The sequence below is a fragment of the Saccopteryx bilineata genome, chromosome 9 (assembly GCF_036850765.1).
Source record: "Saccopteryx bilineata isolate mSacBil1 chromosome 9, mSacBil1_pri_phased_curated, whole genome shotgun sequence".
Taxonomy (NCBI): domain Eukaryota; kingdom Metazoa; phylum Chordata; class Mammalia; order Chiroptera; family Emballonuridae; genus Saccopteryx; species Saccopteryx bilineata.
In genome coordinates, this window is record NC_089498.1 from 29915710 (window position 1) to 29937332 (window position 21623).

Genomic DNA, 21623 nt, shown 5'->3' on the forward strand with positions numbered 1-21623 from the left:
GGATCTGCTAGGAAGAGCAGCATCCCAGCATCCTTCCACTGGCCTCCACCATCCTCTGCTGATGCTCGCACTCTCCCAAAGCATGCGCAAATAGGAGAAAAAGCAAGACAAGAGCTCCCTGGCTCAAGCAGGCTGGAAAGAGACTGTGATCTTACTCTTCAGCTTGGGCTGGAGGCCAACAGATGCTGAGAATGCGCTGGCTGACCAAGACTGCCTCTTTTCTCCTGAGAATTACCCCAAAGGACACCTTCTCCCAAAGACGGTGGGTATGTTCCTTTCTCAGGCAAATCAACCCAAAGCCTCTGAATTCATAATTGTTGATAGGACAGATTTCCTTGCCGTATTTAACAGCTGGTTTTACCTGAAAACCTCTGTTGCCCCAAGACAAAACTCCTCAGTGGAGCTGTGAGGCCTTTCTTCCACCTTCCTTTCCATACTTTTTCCCTTGAATACTCTGTGCACCTGCTTACACCACCATGAGTTGCTGCCTAATTTCCACATGGGTCTTCAGACTCGTGTGCTCTATCTAACTCACGCTGTTTCTTCTCAGAATTTCTACCTGCCTGTCCAAATTGGAACAGAAGAAGTAAAACTGTCACTATTTGTGGATGACCTGATATTATATATAGAAAACCCTAAAGACTCCACCAAAAAACTGTTACAACTAATAAATGAATTCAGTTGTTGCAGGACACAAAATATTCAGAAACAAGATGCATTTCTATACATTAGAAAATAATCCCATTTACAACTGCATCAACACGAATGAAATGCCTAGGGATAAATTTAACAAAGAAGATTAAACACCTTTACTCTGAAAAGTATAAGAACATGGATGAAAGAAACTGAAGAGGACACAAATAAATGGAAGGATGCATCATGCTCACTGATTAATATTGTTAAAATGCCCATACTACCCAAAGCAATCTGCATATGTATTGAAATCCCTATAAAAACACAATGGACATTTTTCACAGAACTAGAACAATAATCCTAAAATTTATATGGAACCACAAAAAACCCCAAATTGCCAAAGCAATCTAGAGAAACAAGAATGAAGTTGGAGTTATCATGCTACCTGATATCAAACTATACTACAAAACTATAGTAATCAAAATAGTATAAGCACTGGCACAAAAACAAGAGCAATGGAACAGACTAGAGAGTCAGAAATAGACCCATAGTTATATGGTCAATTAATCTGCAACAAGGGAGGCAAGAATATATAATGGGGGAAATGACAGTCTCTTCAATAAATGGTGTTGGGGAAATGATAGATACAGGCAAGAAATGAATATGGACTACTTTCTTCCACTATACAAAACCAAAAATACTCAGTATCATAAAACTCCTACAAGAAAGCAGAGGCAGTAAACTCTTTGACATTAGTCTTAGACATGTTTTTATGGATATGTTTCCCCGAGTAAAGGCAACAGAAGCAAAAATAAACAAACAAAACAACACCAAACTAAAAAGCTTCTGCACAGCAATGGAAACCATCAACAAAATGAAAAAACAACCTACTGACTGGAAGAACATATTTGTAAATAATGCATCTGATTAGGGTTTAATTTTCAAAATAGGTAAGGAGCTCACATAGCTTAACACCCACAAACACAAACACAAACACACACACAACCAAATTACAAAACAGGCAGAGGACCTGAACAGGTATTTCTCTAAAGAGGATCTACAGAAGGCCAACAGACATGAAAAGATGTTCAACATCACTAATCATCAGGGAAATGCAAATAAAAACCACAATGAGATGATCACTTAACACCTGTCAGAATGGCTATTATAAAAAAGTCAACAAATAAATGTTGGAAAGGATGTGGTGAAATGGGAACCCTCATGCACTGTTAATGGGGTATTAAATTAGTGTAGCCACTTTGGAAAACAGTATGGAGATTCTTAAAAAACCTTAAACACAGAAACGATCATGTGATTCAGTAATTCTACTTCTGGGCATCTACTCAAAGAAAAGAAAAATTAATTCAAAAAGATATGTGCACCCTATGTTCACTGCAGTATTATTATTATTATTATTATTATTATTATTATTATTTTGCATTTTTCTGAAGCTGGAAACAGGGAGAGACAGTCAGACAGACTCCCGCATGCGCCCGACCGGGATCCACCCGGCACGCCCACCAGGGGCGATGCTCTGCCCATCCTGGGCGTCGCCATGTTGCGACCAAAGCCACTCTAGCACCTGGGGCAGAGGCCACAGAGCCATCCCCAGCGCCCGGGCCATCTTTGCTCCAATGGAGCCTTGCTGCAGGAGGGGAAGAGAGAGACAGAGAGGAAGGAGAGGGGGAGGGGTGGAGAAGCAGATGGGCGCTTCTCCTGTGTGCCCTGGCTGGGAATCGAACCCGGGACCTCTGCACGCCAGGCCGACGCTCTACCACTGAGCCAACCGGCCAGGGCCACTGCAGTATTATTTAAATAGCCAAGATATGAAAGAAACCTAGGTTTCTATCATTAGATGAATGGATAATGAAGATGATATATACACACAACAGAATATTATTCATCAATAAAAAGAATGAAATCTTACTATTTGCAAGAATACACATGGACCGAGAGGGTATCTATGGTAAGTGAAATAAATCAGTCAAAGACAAATACCATATGATTTCACTTATTTGTGGAATCTAAAGAACAAAACAAAACAGAAACAGACTCATGACACAGAGAACAAATAAAGGTTGGCAGGTAGGGGGCGGGGGGCTTGGGGAAATGAGTGAAAAGGTAAAGAGGTTAAGAAGTATAAATGATAGTCACAAATTAGACATGAGGATGTAAAGTACAGTACAGGGAGTCTAGTCAATGATACTATAATAACTATGTATGGTGCCAGGTGGGTACTAGACTTACTGGGAGAATCACGTTGTAAATTATAGTAATGTCTAACCACTATGCTGCACACCCGAAACTAACAAAATTATTAAATGTCAACTGTAATTGAAAAATTTTTAAAAACCACACAAAAAAATAAAATAAAATAAAGAAAATAGCAACAGATTCATAGATACAGAGAACTGATGGTTGCCAGGGGATGGGGTAGGGAGACGGCTGAAAAACGTGAAGGGGAATAAGAGGTACAAACTTCCAGTTATAAAATAGTCAGTCAGGGGGCTGTAATGTATACAGCAGGGACTAGTCAATAATACTGTAGTAGCTTTGTACCGTGACAGATGCGTATTAGAATTATTGTGATGATCACATAGTAAGGTATATAAACGTAGAATCACTATCTTGTACACCTAAAACTTATCTAATATTGTATGTCAACTATACTGTAATAAAAATATATTTTTTAAAATTCCTATCTGCCTGTGCGGCTGACTCTAGGATCATCAACCATCCCCATTTGCCCAGGACCAGGGTGTTTCCTGGGAACAAGGGATTTTCAGTGCTAAAACCAGGAGAGTCCCAAGCAAAGAGAGATGAGTTGATCACTACAGTCAATGGGAAAATTAAAAATATAAAGAGAATCCATCACCACCTATCTTCATCCCTGGTACAGTTAGGCTTCTAGGGAAAACTTACATACAGTAAGTAGGTGCCTAATAAAGGCTCGTAAGTCGAATCAGGAGAAGCACAAGAGTTGGGTGGGGGTTCAGGATAGACGGAGAAGGAAGGGAGGGTCCCAGGTCTGGCCCCATAAGCCCAGCACAGAAAGAGTCCCCCGGACTCATTCTCATTTCCTGAGCGGGCCTTGTGGTCGCAGAAGCGGCCTTTTCTCCACCTTTCAACAGGATATATTCCATTCTGTGCTTGGAGTGACTTTTATGAGATAAAATCAACACTTAATTAAAAATCGGCGCCTCTGAGATGTCATTTATTTATTTATTTATCGGTGTGTCCTTGGCGTCAAACGGCAATGTTTAAATTAAATGTGCCACGTGCTCAGTGGGCAGGAGGAACACAAGGCAGTGCAGACTGCTTTCTCCCATCTCTCTCTGGGCAGGTTTAATACACTTTGTCTTTATTTGCCTTTGCTTCTCATTTCTTTGAAAACTCTAGATGTTTTGTGTTGTGGACTTTCTTTCAAGATATGCTTCTCCAAGACATTCTTCTCCAGAGTGTAAATCTCTTCCGTGAGGTTTTTTCAAACTGGAGCTGATGAGGAATAGCGAATAATGCGGACCATCTCCCTCTGACGGAAGCTCTCAAGACTGGGGTGAGGCATCTGTTACACTACACGGGGCCTCCTAGGGACTCTCTGCATGACCTCAGCCAGTCAACCAGTCCCTGCCAGCCTCACCCCCTCGTCCACTGCAACGACAAGAACACAAAGACACAGGCACTCACCAGTGCACTGCAGGACGCCATCTCCTTGACCCGCAACATGACCTCCTGGCTGAACGTGGTTGGCCAGAAGACCTGGGACACCAGTCCTCTGCTGCACGCCTCCTGGGCAGTGAGCTTCCGCCCACAGAAGAGCATCTCGTTGGCCTGCAAAAGCAAAGGCAGGGGAAGGCTGACAGCCTGGAGCACCTCTCGGTCCGTTAGCGACCCTGGGCTTGCCATGTATAAGGGTCCCAGCTCTGGAAGGCCAGATTCTTAACCAGGGTCTGATAAGCTTTGGGAACTGTCAGCAAATATTTGTGTCTTTCTGAGCAGAGCCTCCACAGCTCTCATTCAATTCCTCCCCCCAAAAAGCCATGTACCTACTGTGGCTTCGTCACCCAATGCCCACCCACCTCCACCACGTCTGGCGGCAGACCCACAAAAGTGGGCACGCACATCTGGCTGGGTACATTTCCATGCTACATAACAACTGGCCTAGATAATAAAACTCTCTGCGAGGTTTCCGAGCTGGAGGTGAAGGGGAAGAATCTTTCTTCCTCTGATTGCAAGTTGAAGGCAAGAGCCCAGGGCCACCACTGCTGTGTCCCACGCTGTGGACAGGTAGGTCCACAAAAAAGGAAGGAATAGAGTACAAGAGTGCTGACAGGACCCATGTTCCTGGATCTGTCACCCCCAAGGGACAGTCCACTTCTGGACTTGCCAGTTATGGAAATCATTCCCCTTGCCACATCACTGGCAGCCAAAATGGTCTTCCGTAATAACATCAGGCCAACAGAGGAGTGTCTCCCCAGTGGCCCAGGGCTGGGAACAGGCACTTCCCTGTCTTAAAAAGGTGGAAAGTAGCCCCCCACCTTCTGAGGACTCCTCTGACCTCCACTACCCAAAGAATTTCCTTTTGATTTGAAGTTCACAGCTGTCGTACACATTCTGGTAAGACCTACACAGATAAGGCACAGACAGAGCATAGTGCTGTTACTGCTGTAACTTACCCACAGGTGACTCTTGCACTGACAATTGGGACGTAACACTCATGGCCATGTCATAGGGTCCTTAATTCTTTCAGGATGAGTCCCCACCGATGTACTTTACAGGGCAGACAACCGCTTCCCTAACCTGACCCCCACCTGCCTCCCCTGTTCTTCCTTCCTGCCCCGTCCGCTTAGCCACCTCGGACTGACGTTGAAATGCCAAGCTCTCGGAGCCTCTGCCTCCATGCACGGCTTCCCCCTTTGTTCTGGCTGTGACTGAAGGGTCATGGTGACCCAACGGACAGTCTTTCATGCCAGAGTGGAAAAGCTGATCAGGTTGGTCATAAGCCCATCACAAGTATTTGGTTAGAGACCGGAAGACAATATATATATATCACTATCCTTATTTAGGAACACCTCTGGCTCGGGAGAAATCAAAAGAACTCGGTGGAAGTAGCCAAACAGGATGCTGTCCGCAAGAAGAACATATCTCAATCAGCCACGTATTTTGGGATTTCAGAAGTGATTAAAGTGAAAGACTGTACAGCACTGACATTTTTGTGGCCACAGAGGACGGGAGGAGCTGGAGTGGCACTGAGCTCAGGTGGCTGAGCTCGAAAGGGAATGTGTTTGCTTCCTGGACTCCCTGGAAGAAAAGCCTCACTTTTCCGCCACTGGTGAGACTAAGCAGCCTAAAGCAACCTAAAGCCACCCCGAGTGAGTTGCTGAGTCCCAATGACACCCCCGGCCCCCGCAGGGCCTGCTGCATGGACGTGGTGCCGGTGGGTTTGAGGGCTGAGGATACTCCCCGCTGGTCTCGTAGTTGCTACTCCTGCTTCCTGCTGCCATCAGAGAGAGACAGCGCACACAGCAGCGGGGGGATGGGGCTCCCACCCTTCCAGACTCGCTCAGGCAGTGTAGGGACTCCTCTAACCTGCCCCCTGTGGGGTTGGGCCCTGTCGTCTGGGTCATGACTCTTTGGTTGTTTCTGGGGTCTCCCAGGACTGCCAGCAGGTGCAGGCAGGTGCTCCCAGCAGTCCTGGGGAGCAGCTGGCAAACAGCCCTGAGCACATCTTAGTGAAGCCTGCTCTGCATCGGAGACACCTCATAGTGCCACCCCACAGACCTAGCAGACCAACCCCACTGACTAACCCCCTGCCGTGTCCTGCTGGTACTAACCTCAGACTCACTAACCAGAGGCGGGTTCTATTTTATAGCACACCGGTGGAGAGCACAGATCCTGTGATCATATACCACAACTCCTATCAGCACTGTGTGACCTTCCATAACTCACCTAACCTCTCTGATTCTCAGTTTCCACATCTGTCAAGAAGGGATAACAGTGGTCCTACCTTCCAGGGCTGCGGTGAGGATGAACTGAGTTAATGGCTGTCAAGTACGGGCCCCAGGGAGTGCTTTCTGAGCTGTAGTATGAGTCACCCCTGCCCAGACTCGCTTCTGGTTGCTGATGTAGAAACTGACCATGGCTGACAAGGGTTCTATGACTTTGCTGGAATACCACTCTGGCTCCTTCCGAGGCTTACCAGCGCAACGCCCAGGATCTGGGGGAAGGTGTAGGAGGAGCAACCAGCAGGCGTGAGGCGGATGGTGGCATAGGGGGTCTGAAACCAAGCCTTCTCGCTGGCCCACACGATGTCGCAGAGAGGCAGGATGGAGGCACCCAGGCCCAGGGCGGGCCCGTTGATCGCTACCACGATGGGTTTCTTAAACTGGATAAAGGCCTTCACAAAGTCCCTGGGGAAAAGAGAAGACCCTCTTTAACAAGTGGCCGGGTTTACTGAGACCCTTTGACACCCCTGATTGTACTGAGGCTGAAATAAGCTTCCCCAGGTGCTATGGAGCACCCACACGTCCTCAGCTCAGAGAAGAGTGGGGGCCAGGCAAGGGTGTCGTTCTCCCTGATGCTGGCCACCGAGCTGCAGTCACAGGCCTGGCACTCTCTGAAGCTGGAGCCAGGTTTTCAGAAGGGACTTAATGGGGTAACCTCAAGTCTGGGTTGGCCCAGATGGCTCCAGCTCATGCCCGTTGTGCCAACACTGCACCAGTTCCCACTCTTCCACTTTCTAGATATTGACAAAAAGTAAATATCCCACGGAAGACAACCGAATGTTAAGATTCAGAACCAGAACTAGAATTAGAACCAAAAGGAGGGTGTTACAAAGAGGCATATCCGAACCCAACGAGACAAGGACTGCTCCAACGGCACTGGCTGAGGGGGCCTGGGTGGCTGAGGGGGCCTGGGTGGCTTCGGGAGGCATGAACTCCTAGTATTGGAGGTAATGTTGGCTCGATGGTAACTCTGGGTGATTGTAGAGAGCATTCCAGCTTCAGACAGTGGGTACAGCTGGGGCTTGGTGACATCGAAGATTTCTTTCAATACCAGGACTGTCTGATTCTGAATTACCTATAGGGAAGCAGATTCTCAAGGGTGGCCCTAGAATGCTGACAAGGGTCTATGCGTTAGGGTGACTTTAACCAAAATTGAGGAAAATGTTGTCCTCCTCCAGGAAGCATGAGGCATCTGGAATCATGGCTACAGGATTAGGCAATGTTTCATCTCCCCAACCTCCCGCACTGAACAAGTTTACAGCGGCATCTTATCTGTTACGCAGAGCCACCCGAAATAACCTCTATTTCCTTTACCCTTGATGCTTATTGCCTTCCCCCTTCTTGCCATATAAGACCTATAACATTTTAATATTTACCTGGATGTGGAGGAAAGAGCCAAGGTGTCTAGTAATATTCCTTTACTATTCCCAGGTGATAGAAACTACCAAGAACTCACAAGAATAACATCCAAATGCCCAATGTATGGCCAGGGGCCGCCGCCATTGTGGCCATTCACATGCCGGTTCCCATTAGATTTGAATAGAAGGTAAAGAAACTGTGGAGCCAAAAACTGGTGGGCCATTCCTTTATTCTAGCCTCGCACCTGGCAGGCAAGTAAAAACACACAGGGCTCCAAAACCCACTCATTCAGAGCTCACAAAGCTACTGACACATCCGGGTTTTCCTAGAATCAAAGGCCCCCACCAGTTTTAGTCACCTCTGGTTCCCCATCTGCCAACATGGCTTCTTACTCTACAAAACTAGCTTCTCTCTCCTTCTCCTCCATCTTGGCTTCTTTCTTCTTTGCAAAAATAACCTCCTTCCTTTCCTTTTTCTTCACAAACTTCTTGGTGCAAAAGCCCCTCCTCCAGCAAACATTAGCATATCAATGGCCCTTCCCAAGCAGGAAGGTAATTAGCAGTTTCATCTGGGCAGTGTCCTTCATGTGGGCAGCGCCATTTTTAACAAAGTGAGCATAAAAATCACATTTTAGAAACTTATTTGCCAAACACCCAACCATGTCTTTGATCTGCCTCTGTTTGTTTCTCCAGGTTTACCTCATGTCTCACGCACCCCTGCTCCCTGTGCCTGTGTTGCAACAGGGCTTCTGAGAGTTCTTGGAAAACACCACTATTACAATTTCCAATTATCCTAATTACTTGCTGGCTTACTTATTTTTGAATTCTCCTCACCTTCAGCTCCTTAAGAAAACCCATAGTTCTGCCTTGTACACTGCGTGGTCTCTATACATATTGGAATTAACACTCAGTAAAGAGCTACTGCATCGATAAAGGATCCTCCCAGAAGAAGAGTGAAGACTGCAGATGGGTGGCAGTGACATACTATTTCTTCACCAGACACGATCCCCCTTCCCTCTTCTTCCTGACTCTACTGCTAGAACACATTTCCCAGCCTCCCTTGCAATTGGCTGTGGCCAATTAACCCAAGTGCTGGCCAATGAAATATAAGTGGAAACCACATACACACTTCCAGGACTGGTGCATGGACACTTCCCATCATTCAGTCCTCCTGGTCTTTCATCTTGACAAGCATGGCAATATTAGAAGACATTTGTTGGGCCACAAGATAGAGACAGAAGGACTGTGGGGTCCTGAATCACCATTTGGAGGACAGCCATGGATTAATCAGTGACATCTGTTTTAGGTTCACATATGCTGGAAGTAAATTTCTATCACATTGAACCATGATATATACTTAGGGGTTTATTTGTTACAGCAGCTAATACTTAACTAATACAAATATCAAAATGACTCATCTCTTCTCAGTGGTTATAATCCCCCCCACCCCAATTCTTATCAAAAGATGTGGGTATCATGGTGAGATGTTGGGATGGAATTCAATTGTGAGGAGACTTAACATTCTGCTGGGGTTGGGGGTACGATATGACCCGTATGTCTTCATGAAAGTACCCACCCTTGATTCAGGCTTGAGGCATTACATTTCCTGACTCCCATCACACTTATGACTCCTAGTCAGTAGATGACAATTGTCCCAGCCACTGCTGGCCCCACTGCAGCTGACCCCAATAGGACACTGCTACAAAGAGGGCGTGCTGGCACCATGGTCTCTGATTCCCAGTTTTCCAGGCCCATTTCCTGGCTTGACTTCCTAACCTGGTGGCCTCAGTCACTGGTTTTAACAAATGTGGTTTTATTTTGTTTTTGTTTTTTTAACCAAATGCAATTTGAAATCTTCAGGGATATGGGGCTTCTTTGCAGGATCCTTGGTGATTTTCAACAAACATTCCATTCCTGAAAACCCTTGCTCAACTACAGGATCCTGCATCTCAGAGTGGGAAAGACTTTGGAAGTCATCAAGCCAAATATCTTCCACTGGGTACCAAATTCCCCCATAGCATCCTGAAGATGCACCCTCTGGCCTCTGTTGGACATTTTTCAATAAAGAAGGTCCTTCCCTATCAAGACACCTCCCTGCTATGACTTCATGTGGGCCTGAGACTCGCATTCACTCTGCTCTAACATCCACAGCCCTTTAGGAATTCACCTCAGCCCTCACGAGTTCTGGGAGCTTCCCCTCCCAGACCCCAGTGCCTCTCACTCTGTGGTTTCCAACAGGAGCTGTGCGCAGGGACCCTGGAGAAGGGGCCTAAGAGCACATGGCTCCAACCCTCCCCCAAACCCCTCTTGCCGTCCAAGCAGTTCATTTCCTTGAGATACAAAGATGCACAGACCATCTCCCCATCCTTTTCCTCTCACCTCAAGCAGCAGATCTCTATCACAAGGGCCCAGAGGATGCAGAAGCCAGATAGCAAACAGGATATTGCATTACAGACGCTACTGCTCAGATATCTGATCCTGACTCAGGTGGCAGGGCTGCGCCGCGGAGATGGCTGCCCGTCTTCCCAGCAGCTGAGTCTGCCACGCTGACCCCGGCCCTGGCAGCCTCCTCCCCTCAGCCTGAGTCCTGTGGCTCCTGCCTGCCCAAGCCACTGGGCTGTTCGGGTGCAGTAGAAGGAGCGGGAATGTTGGGGTGTGAAAGACTTGGAGTCAAGTCTCAACTCTGCCCCTAACTAGGGGTGAGACCTTGGACAAGTTACACAGTCTCTGCAGCCCCATTTTCCTCCTCGGAAAACGAGAAAGCCAACGGCGCGTCCCCATAGGCTGTATGAGAATTACATGAGACGGTCCATCTGGGGCAGCCTGACCCAGGGAAGCCCTCAATAGCTGCCGGGGAGAGCAGCACAGCCCTCATTCCACTCTCAGCGGCCTGTGACCACTCTCCTGGCCTAAATGTGGCTCAGAAGCAAAATTCTGCTCAGGGGGGTGTCCGAATTTCACTAGGAACAAGTGGCATTTATTTTGTGACCAAGGTATTCATCCCTTTCAACCAGAGCCATGGGGTACAGCATGCCCACTGCCGAAGTTCACAGCCAAGTCAGCTGGTGCAGGGCCTGCGAGCACCAGGTGCCCACAGTGACGGTCATCCTGGGGCCCTCAGGGGTGCTCTAGGAGCGCACTCCATCATCAGACCCAAGCTTAGCTAAAACCTGTGGCTGGGGGTAACATGAAAATGATTATTTACTCCTAGTCTAAGTACTTCCTAAGTGCCAGGAAAGGCCGTGTGTTTCACTTGGGTATTCTGATTGCCTTTTGTCCTAGCACCGCACCGGCCATCGCATCACCTGTGAGGAGTTCAGGAGTTCGGACACTGGCTTTCAGGATGTGGCAGAGACGGCTTTGTTGGGGTCCTCAGAGAGGCTGAATAAATCACCTAAGCTCCTCCCATATCTGCTAGTTTCTTCAATAAACATCCGCAGAGTGAACACAGCACGCTGGGTCACGTGCGCACGTGCTTTCTTTCGGAAACGATGAGGGTGAGGGTGGGGGTGGGGTGGGATTGCTGTTGGGGCAGCAATGGCCGTGACTGTGGCGCATGCTCGGATCCCGGAGGTCAGCCCCACCCAGCCGAGGGCACGCGTGTCCCAATTGAACTGCGAGGGGCCCCAGAAGGGTATAAGGTTCTATGGCTAAAATATGTTTCAGCCATGCTCGATTTTGAACAAGTCCTTTCAGGCTGTAAATATGAAAATATACCCGGAAAATCGGCACAGTGGGGACAGAACTTACGGCGTAGCCCAAACTCAGTTACTGACAGTGCCCCATGCTCAGGATGCATCTCTGGAAATCCGCAGAATGTTCTCTGGGAAATGCTTCTCTGCCACACGGAGTCCCAGGCTCTTGAGTGGCTGCGGAAGGGAGCACTCTAAAGCCGGTGGAGCTGCCCCCCCTCCCATAGGAGCCTGTGGTGATGAGCAAGCCACAGGCATTTTCTGACCTGTGGGCACTGTCCTCTGTAAGACCACGCAGTCTGCACCCACCCATCCCCTCCATCGTCTCCTGAAGCTCCGCACTCTTCTCCACCCCTCACCACCTTCCTCTTCACCCTCTTTTCTGACCACCAGCTGTCTTCTCTTGCATAGAAATAAGCGCCTTTTTGTTTCTACCACTTTTAGTGCTCTCGGTCAATGTTGCGGAAATCTTTTGGTTGGGATGCGGGGGGTGTGGCTAGGGGGGACGGTCCTCCACCCTGGAGGCATATTTGAAAGGAACCTGGGTACCTCAGAGGGAACTTTAAAACCAAAGATGAGCTGGCCCCACCCCATGTCCATTAATTCAGAATCTCCTGGGGGTGCCGCCAAGCCGCTGGGCTTTGAAAAGCTCCCTGGGGAGTCTCTGTGCTGCTGGGGCTGAGAACCAGTGGTCTAGAGCAGTGGTCCCCAACCCTGGGGCCGCAGACTGGTACCGGGCCGTGGGCCATTTGGTACTGGTCCGCAGAGAAAAAATAAATAACTTACATTATTTCTGTTTTATTTATATTTAAGTTTGAACGATGTTTTATTTTTTTAAAATGACCAGATTCTGTTACATCTGTCTAAGACTCATTCTCGACGCTTGTCTCGGTCACGTGATACATTTATCTGTCCTCATCACCCTAAAGGCCGGTCCGTGAAAATATTTTCTGACATTAAACCGGTCCGCGGCCCGGGGTTAGGGACCACTGGTCTAGAGGACATCGCCTCAGCCCTGCCTCCCTGCTTCCAGGCAGCCTGTGCATCACGCGCTCCTGCTCCCTGGGAAGCACTGGGAGGAACTTCCTCGGCCAGCTCTCCCTGCACTCTGCCTGAGACACTCACCTCCGAGGGGTGCCAAATGCCTGAACTGCACCTGCCGCGTTTCTCCAGAGGTGAGCCGATGCACTCAGCATCTCCTCAAATCTGGGCCCTCGGAAATCCAGCAAATGCCTCACAGCAATTCATAAAACAGATGAAGGCTATGGCCAGGGGCAGAGATGGCGCCCCATCTCTGATGGTCCCATAAATGAGGAAGGAAGCTTCCTGGGGACCCTGCTGCTCTTGCCCCCTCCCTCCGCCATGTGACAAAGCAACTGCGACAGACACAGCTGAGTCAGAGCAGAGGACAGACTGCTGCGGACATGGCCAGGGCTGTTTGTACCCAGGGAGCCTGAGGACTACAGGAAACCACGTGCCCTGTTCTCCCAACAGAGTCCGGGCTTTCCATGTCTCTTTCGTCAAGACTTCGGCAGCAAGAAGCACACGGGTGTTTTGCAGCATAGACTGCAGTGGGCATGGCCCTGAATTGAGGCTGGTAACCCCACATGTGAGGGAATCCCTGTGACAGCTCTTGGAGACTTTGCATCCTCAGGAGACCTCCCGGAGCCACACGGGAATCAGCCTCTGGGCAATGACATCACAGCACAGTGAGACTGGAAGGCTAGCCTGCAGCCCAAGGCTCTCTGACATCCCATGGACTAAGTGTCCCCTCTCAAGAGACGGGGCAGCACTGCTGAACTGTGACTGGTCTGGGCACTTTGCATGGTGCAGCAGGAGTGTGTGGGTACCCTGGGGCAGAGGACAAAGGCCAGCCCTTGCTGGAAATCACATAAGCTCACTTGCTTTTTTTTTTTTTCCCCCAATGAGAGGAGGGGAGGCAGACAGATTCCTGCATATGCCCCAACTGGGATCCACCTGGCAAGCCCACTAGAGGGCAATGCTCTGCCCATCTGGGCCCCTTGCTCCAGTGGAACCAGAGCCATTTTTTAAAGCCTGAGGCAGAGGCCATGGAGCCATCCTCAGTGCCTGGGGTCAACTCACTGTAATAGAGCCAAGGCTGCAGGAGGGGAGGAGAAGAGAGAGAGAAAAGCAAGAGGGGGAGGGGTGAAGAAGCAGATGGACGCTTCTCCTGTGTGCCCTGACCTGGAATTGAGCCCAGGACTTCCACACGCCAGGCTGATGCTCTACCACTGAGCCAGCCTGCCAGGGCCTGAGCTCACCTGCTTTTGATAAATCAATACAGAATGTCGAAATGACTAACCTTTAGTGTCCCAGAAAAGATTCTGATTGTTAGAATCGATGTCACCCCAGGATCCCAACTTTTTCCCCCAAGGCAACAAGAGAGGGGAAAATACTCCCCACCCCACTGGGTCTGCAAACGCACAGCTGCCCAGGGAACCCTGCCATCCTTCTCCCTAGTCCTGAGTCATGTCAGCTGCAGGAACACAAATGCCAAGAGAATCAAAGATTTCACTATCAGACAGAGGGAAGAAGTATGGATCATATACGGCGATTATCAGACACTGGGCTTAACATAAAAAATAAAACCTATTGGGGATCAAAAGAATAAAATACAATCTTACCTAGAGAGCAAAGGCATCTTTAATTTGGGCAGGGAGAAACAGGATGCCCAATTAAACTCCCAACTTCAGATAAACAACAAATAGTTTTTTTTTTAGCATAAGTATATCCCAAATGCTGCATGGGATATATTATGCTTAAAAAATAATAATAATTTGTTGTTTGAAGAGGTTAACTGAGCAGCCTATACTTTCATGCGCTCCATTCAGCAAGCCTAGGCAGGTCCCCTGGAGTCTGAATGCAAGCAGAGCAAGCAGAGCTCACCTGATGGATTCTGCAATGCGGGTGCTCTCTTTTCGCCGGTCGCTGGACAGCCGGCCAATTAGGTAGGAGTAATCCAGGCCGCTGCAGAACACGCTGCCCACCGCGCTGAGGAGCAGCAGCTTGCTGTCATCCGAGGCCGCGTTGCAGAGAGCTCGCCGGACCTCCTTCATGATCTGTGGGCAGAGATGGGTTTACAGACTTGTTAAATGTCTACGCGGAAGCCGGGGAAGGAGGTGAGTAAATCGATCTGCCTGTGCAGGAACCCTCTCCTGAACACAGGCCATGTGCAGACCTAGCAAACAGAAACCAAACCAGAGCTCCCGACACCCTCTCCAGAGGAGGCACAGAGCCTGAGAAGGGGGCAGCGGGGTCACAGGCTGCAGACTTGGAAGCCTGGCTTGGGGTCCTTTAATCCCTGGTAACTCGGCAAATCTACCAGCATTTGCTTGTTTAGCCCTTTCCAAGGTGAGGGGGGATATTCCTGTGCACAGCCCAGGTGAGTTATATTAGCTATCTCTAAAAGGCCAATTTAATTCTAGACTCTTGCTCATCCTTAATAAAGACCTCGCACAGCTTGTAGGTGAGAAGTGGGCTTTGGCATCAGACTTATAAAATGTTCAAGATGCCAGGAAAATAACCGTCTAACATAAATTCTGTATCCAACTAAACTATCATTCAAAAGCAAGGGTAAAAATTAGGCATTTTCAGTTAAAGAATGTTTACTACTCTTAGATTCTCACTGAAAGAACTAAAAAAAAAAGGTGTACTTCATGAAGGAGAAAACTACATTCAGGAAAAATAAAAATACCGACACACAAGGAACAACAGCCAGCAAAGAAACTGGTGAATATGTTGATAATTCAATATAAGAATTGACTACAAAAATCACCATATTGATACTGACTAATTGAGGGTGGGGAGCTGCACATGATAGACTGATAGTCCCGAGCAATGATACCCTATCAGACGAGTGAAGTGGTGGCCGGCGTTAGAGCATGCCTCGGTTACACGTCTGGGAGAGGTGGACAGGTAACAATTACATTTAGACTTCGCTACATGAATTAAACTTAAGGATACCTTCTTAAAAGTCAACCATGAACTACAATGAATAAGGGGTGAAATAAAGAAAGCTCAATCACTCAATCCAATGGGAGCTGGGGAGAAAAGAAAAACTAAGCTCAGAAAGTGTATGGCAGGAGAAAGGAAGGCACGTACTTGCCCGGGTAGAGCTGGGAGTGCCCAAGGGGAGACAGCAGTGAATGGGCTCTTACAGAACCAGCATAGACCATTCAATAGGCATAAGCAAAGCATACAGTGTCGAAATGTTATAAAAGTATTGTGTTTTAAACATACTTTTTAAAGAATCCCCCATTTATTAAATACTGTGAGGTGCCAGGGTTATTTCCATACAATATTTTATTCCAAACAAAAATCCTGGAAAGATAAAGAACAGTGTCCCAATTTTGTAGGTAAGCAAGGAACACTCAGAAAAAATTGCCCAAAGGTAACTAGTAACAGGTAGAACCACAATGCAAATCTTACTCCAACCCAATTTCCCTTCTCCTTTCACCACTCCATATTGTAGGGTGACTGAAATAAATGCATGAATTTTAGTGGAAAAAAATAGGGCTAGACACCCCGGCCTGTGCTCTGCAAGGACGGGAGAAGCACTTTCTACTCTAACAGGGGATAAGCCACAGACACCCATTTTGAATACCCCCCCAAAAAAATGGGGGCAACAGGCCGCTATCCTGTGGGTCCTTAAATCTAGCTGCTTCCAGAATAGACACAGTCTCACCTACACATGAACTCAATTTCTCTGAGGGGCAAGGAGAAGGACACCCTGCTGTAAAGACCTGTTCTACACATGACTCGGAGACCGGCCTCTCTCTGAGGTCACACTTACTTGTCAGTCAGTAAAAACAAAACCCAACAAAACAGACACCTCCTTTGTGAATTGAATGGAAAGCAAATTTGTGTTTTGTTGATGCAACTAATATACAAACTACATTGTTTAATTTTTTTTAAAAAATTACACCTAATGAGTCTACTGTGTCTTTTTGCCTGTCTCTTGTTGATAATCCAATTTGGACTGATGGCTGAGGTGCCAATCTTCTTGAAAGACCTCCAATTTGATAATGTAGCTGGTGTGTTTAGAGTAAAATTTTCTAAAATTATTACACTCCTTTACCTTCTCAAAAAGAATACACTGCACACGTCACTCCCTCTCAATCATCACCTGCTAGCCTGTAACAGACCAGTCCCTACAGGGGCTCTCGGATTTTGCCTCTAGAACAAATGCTCCCAGGCCATTCTGCATGTTGAAGTCCTAAATCTGCTTGTGAGAATTATCCTCCTTGTTACAAGCATGCTAGCTGCCACTCGCTCCTGCTCTTCGTGTCTGTCTACTAGAGAAAGCTCCCTTCTCCCCTGCTACTCCTAGCTTCTGACCTTCCATGGCTGGGACCAAATAACCCAAAAAGCATTCAAAGTGGGTGTAAACCGGGAGAAAACCAGGGTCCCTCTCTCCACTTCAGCTTGACTTGCTGAACTCGGTCATGCAGGGCCCATCTCCACTGCAAACACCTTCCTGAAGGCCTTCCCAAATATCCTCAAGTCAATGCAAACTCTCACTTCTCCTGACACCCAAGTATTTAAAATCCCTGCTCCCTTGTCGAATGTGTGCATCCTTACTTTATCCTGCCTCCGACCTAATTTAAATCCTTGGGGTAGGCAGCCTCTAAAATGGCCCTCAGTGAGCTTTTCCTCTGGTACTCACACCCCTGTGTAATCCTCAACCCTTGAGTGTGGACTGGACCCAGTGACTCACTTCTAACCACGTGAATACAGCAAAGGGAGGGGATGTCCCCTCCAGGAGGAGATTAGGGTACTAAGAGCCTACAGCTTACCCTGGCTGTCTTCTTCTGCTACCTCCCTTCCTCAGAGCTCCCAGTCTGGGGGAAGCAAACAGCCAGGCTGTGAGTAGCCCAATGGAGAGGTTACTCCATAGTCCATGTGGAGTAGCCACTTAGTGAGGAACTGATGTTTCTGGCCACTGAGGACTGAGACCTGCCAACCGCCGCTGGGTGAGCTTGGAAGCGGGGCCTCCTCTGCTGAGCCTTCGGTTGAGGCTGCAGCCCCAGCGGACAGTTTGACTGCAGGCTTGTTGAGAGACCCTGAGCCAGAAGCATCACCTAAACCAGGGGTAGTCAACCTTTTTATACCTACCGCCCACTTTTGTATCTCTGTTAGTAGTAACATTTTCTAACCGCCCACCGGTTCCACAGTAATGGTGATTTATAAAGTAGGGAAGTAACTTTACTTTATAAAATTTATAAAGCAGAGTTACAGCAAGTTAAAGCATATAATAATAATTACTTACCGAGTACTTTATGTCGGATTTTCGCTAAGTTTGGCAGAATAAATCTTTATAAAACAACTTACTATAGTTAAATCTATCTTTTTATTTATACTTTGGTTGCTCCACTACTGCCCACCATGAAAGCTGGAACGTCCACTAGTGGGCGGTAGGGACCAGGTTGACTACCACTGACCTAAACCATGACTGGATTTCTGACCCACAGAAATTGGGTGATTATAAATGTTTTTTCTTAGGATGCTAAAGTTAGGGCAATGTGTTAGGCAGTAACAGATCGATACTGTCCCATGAGAGCTAAAATAGTATTCTACTCATCCGAGTAACTGTTATAACACCTCGTCCAGAAATGTGCACATAATAGAATTTAATAAATGTTTATTAAAATTGAGCGAATGGCACAGTTTCTAACCTTCAAGAATTTTATAGTCTTCGACTAATGGGGTGAAGCTTATAGTCTTAGTCTAATGGGGTCACTCAGACATTTAACAAATTATCACACAATTACCTGTACGCTAACACCTGTAATAAGTTCTAGGAGGGACAGGTATATAGTGCTGGCAAAGCATGTGAGAGACAGGACCTGGTCAGGGAGGTCAGGAGAGGCTGAGCTGAGATATGAATGAAGAATATAGGTCAACTAAGCAAGGAGAAAACAAAGGCTGTTGGGTCAGAAAAAGAGGCATGCCCAAAGGCCCTGGGGCAGGTATGACCATGGAAAAAAAACATGGGGACTAGAGTGTAGGAGGAGAGGAGTGATAAGAGACAGGGCTGGGGAGATGGGCAGGGTCAGTGTACCAGCCCTACAGGCTGCACTGCAGGTTTTGATCCTTAACCACAGCGATCAGGAGCCACTAACGAGTGTGTATGTGTGTAGAAAGGGTAACTTGATCAGATTAGCACTTCCAGAAGATCGCTCTGCCTACCACGTGGAGAGTGGCTTACAGGGCAGGAAAGGGGGCAAACTTGTTAGCAGGTTATCACAATAGTCCAGACAAAACAGCCTAGTGGTTTGGACCATCAGGACTGTGAAGGAAATTAAGAGAAGGAAATACATGAAAGAGCTCTTCAAGACATGAAAGGTAACAGGATTGGGGATGGTGTGGAGATGGGGGAGGAGTAATGATCAGGAGCGTGTGAGGTGGGCCTCCTACCTATGTGGTGTGCTCCCACAGATGGGGGTGTGCAATTTTCCTGGGGAAAACCAGGAGTTGAGTGCCTGGGGGCCTCTCCTGATGGGGAAGTGAGTGAGCTTTGAATCACTAGGACTTTGGACGATCTATTTTGCGGGTTCTTTCCTTAAGGGGTATTTTCATTATTTTCCTGAACCTTTGCTATATTCCAGACAGGAGAAATATTACAACATACCCGCCAGCCTCAGAATCTAGTTAACAAACCCAGTAACGTATGAATTTCTGCCCAGGAGGCCAAAGTCAAGTCGAAAAAGAAATTCAATTATGACCGTGAAGGTGGGACCCTCACAGTTCCTCCATGAACAAGCAGGATGGGGCCTGCTGGTGGCCATGCAATTGCCTCTGTTTCATCTTAACAATGATGGGAACATTCACTGAATGCCTCCTGTGTGCCGGGTACTCCATGAGCCTCTTCGCAGACATTATCTCTAATCCCACAAGCAACAGACTGTGTAACTTCTGTAAGTACGGGAGCTCAGGGAGGCAAAATAACTTTCTGAGGTAACAGAAGCGGTGAGTTGGTGGAGGCAGGATTCCAACACCCGGCTCTGCCAGAGTCCAATATCTATATTCCTCCACTTACCACCACCTCCTCATTTCAATAGGATCTATCTTTCAGAACTATTCTCCCAGGTAGCCACTTATCTATACAGTCTATCCACGCTGGTTGCTGAGACAGCTGATCAATCTTTTCTCCCATTTTTTTCTACTATTCTGTTACCAACAGACACCAATTAGAAATGGACCTCTAGTTAACCAAGCCCACATCTCAGGAGGTAAGAATCTATGGACCTTAAATCAGTCAGAGGCAACACATTTGCCATGATGAGTAGGCAACAGTTAACATACAAAGCTGCTCCAAAGAGACAGAATGAACTGGGAGACTTCACATTTATTTGATTGATCGAGGGAAAATGCTGTGTCTTTTAAAACAGGCTTTTAAAAAGTAGTGAAGTAGAGGAAAAAAAATCCAAGAATTGGTCTCATGTGGATGTTTTATGATGGGCTTAAAATAATAAGGTTTCCAGGTATATAAACACGAGAAGAGCAGCCTCTGAGGTAAACCACAGGCTCTGGACTTCTCTGAAGCCTACACAGAGGTCTACCTAGAGGAGAACCCCACGGTGGTTCCTGAATGTGGAGGAAGGAGAGGCCCAGAACACCACACTTAGAGGAGGAGCAACATGCAGCCGCGAGCCCCGATACCGCACAGCCTTCAGCCACATCCCTTCTCTTAACTTGGCATCATTTGTGACTGTCACACCCACAGTCCCATAAAACAGCCATAGTCTATGTAAATCATAATGATAAGACAGGTGATTACAAGTTCAAGGACACAACACCCCCCCACCCCACTTCCTGGGCCTCCCCACGTGTATAATGGATACAGTGAGCACTGCCAGGGCATCCTACCCCCATCCTTGTCTGGGTGAGCAGCCACTCCTTGACTGTGTCCCCCCCAAATGCTTCCCTGTGTTAACCCTCCGTGTCGTCCTTGCCGCCATGGAAATCCAAGTGCAGGATACTGCAGGGACAGGAAAAGAGGGGCAGGGGAAGGGAGGCTGGACCTAACTGTATACAATGCACTGGATACCAGGACGAGTGCAAGAAATAAAATGGTGGGCAAACATGGCCACAGTCCTGACTCCTGTGAGCCTGGGCCTGCTAGGTTCTCTAAACCTGTTTCCTCATCTGTGAAGGTGGAGATCACAATAATCCTACATCAGAAGGGCACCGGTAGAATGAAATGGGACAAATGGCAAACATAAGACATAATGATTTGCTGCCAGCTGGCACCGTGTCTGTCAGTGCACACTCACTGCCCTGCACTGGGCCGGCCGAGTTAGAGGGGACTGCTAGGGTGAGTGTTTCCCACATTGGCACCATCAAGAATCTCTCACAGGCCCTGGCCGGTTGGCTCAGCGGTGGAGCGTCGACCTGGCGTGTGGGGGACCCGGGTTCGATTCCCGGCCAGGGCATATAGGAGAGGCGCCCATTTGCTTCTCCACCCCCCCCCCCTCCTTCCTCTCTGTCTCTCTCTTCCCCTCCCGCAGCTGAGGCTCCATTGGAGCAAGGATGGCCCGGGCGCTGGGGATGGCTCCTTGGCCTCTGCCCCAGGCGCTAGGGTGGCTCTGGTCATGGCAGAGCGACGCCCCGGGGGGGCAGAGCATCGCCCCCTGGTGGGCAGAGCGTTGCCCCTGGTGGGCGTGCCGGGTGGATCCTGGTCGGGCGCATGCGGGAGTCTGTCTGACTGTCTCTCCCCGTTTTCAGCTTCAGAGAAATACAAAGAAGGAAAAAAAAAGAATCTCTCACAGCCTGACCTGTGGTGGTGCAGTGGATAAAGCGTTGACCTGGAAATGCTGAGGTCGCCGGTTCGAAACCCTGGGCTTGCCTGGTCAAGGCACATATGGGAGTTGATGCTTCCAGCTCCTCCCCACCTTCTCTCTCTGTCTCTCTCT

General features: G+C 48.0%; 1 protein-coding gene across 2 annotated transcripts in view; it reads right to left on the bottom strand.

Annotated features, from left to right (window-relative positions):
* CDYL2 (chromodomain Y like 2) overlaps positions 1-21623 on the bottom strand; it is a 178251-nt gene that overhangs the window by 7650 nt on the left and 148978 nt on the right. For both annotated transcript variants that reach the window (XM_066242944.1, XM_066242943.1), the window contains exons 4-6: positions 14596-14768; positions 6833-7043; positions 4321-4464 (exon numbers count right to left, since the gene is read on the bottom strand). In XM_066242944.1, the coding sequence (XP_066099041.1) occupies positions 4321-4464; positions 6833-7043; positions 14596-14768 (528 nt within the window). The remainder of the gene's footprint in view (positions 1-4320; positions 4465-6832; positions 7044-14595; positions 14769-21623) is intronic.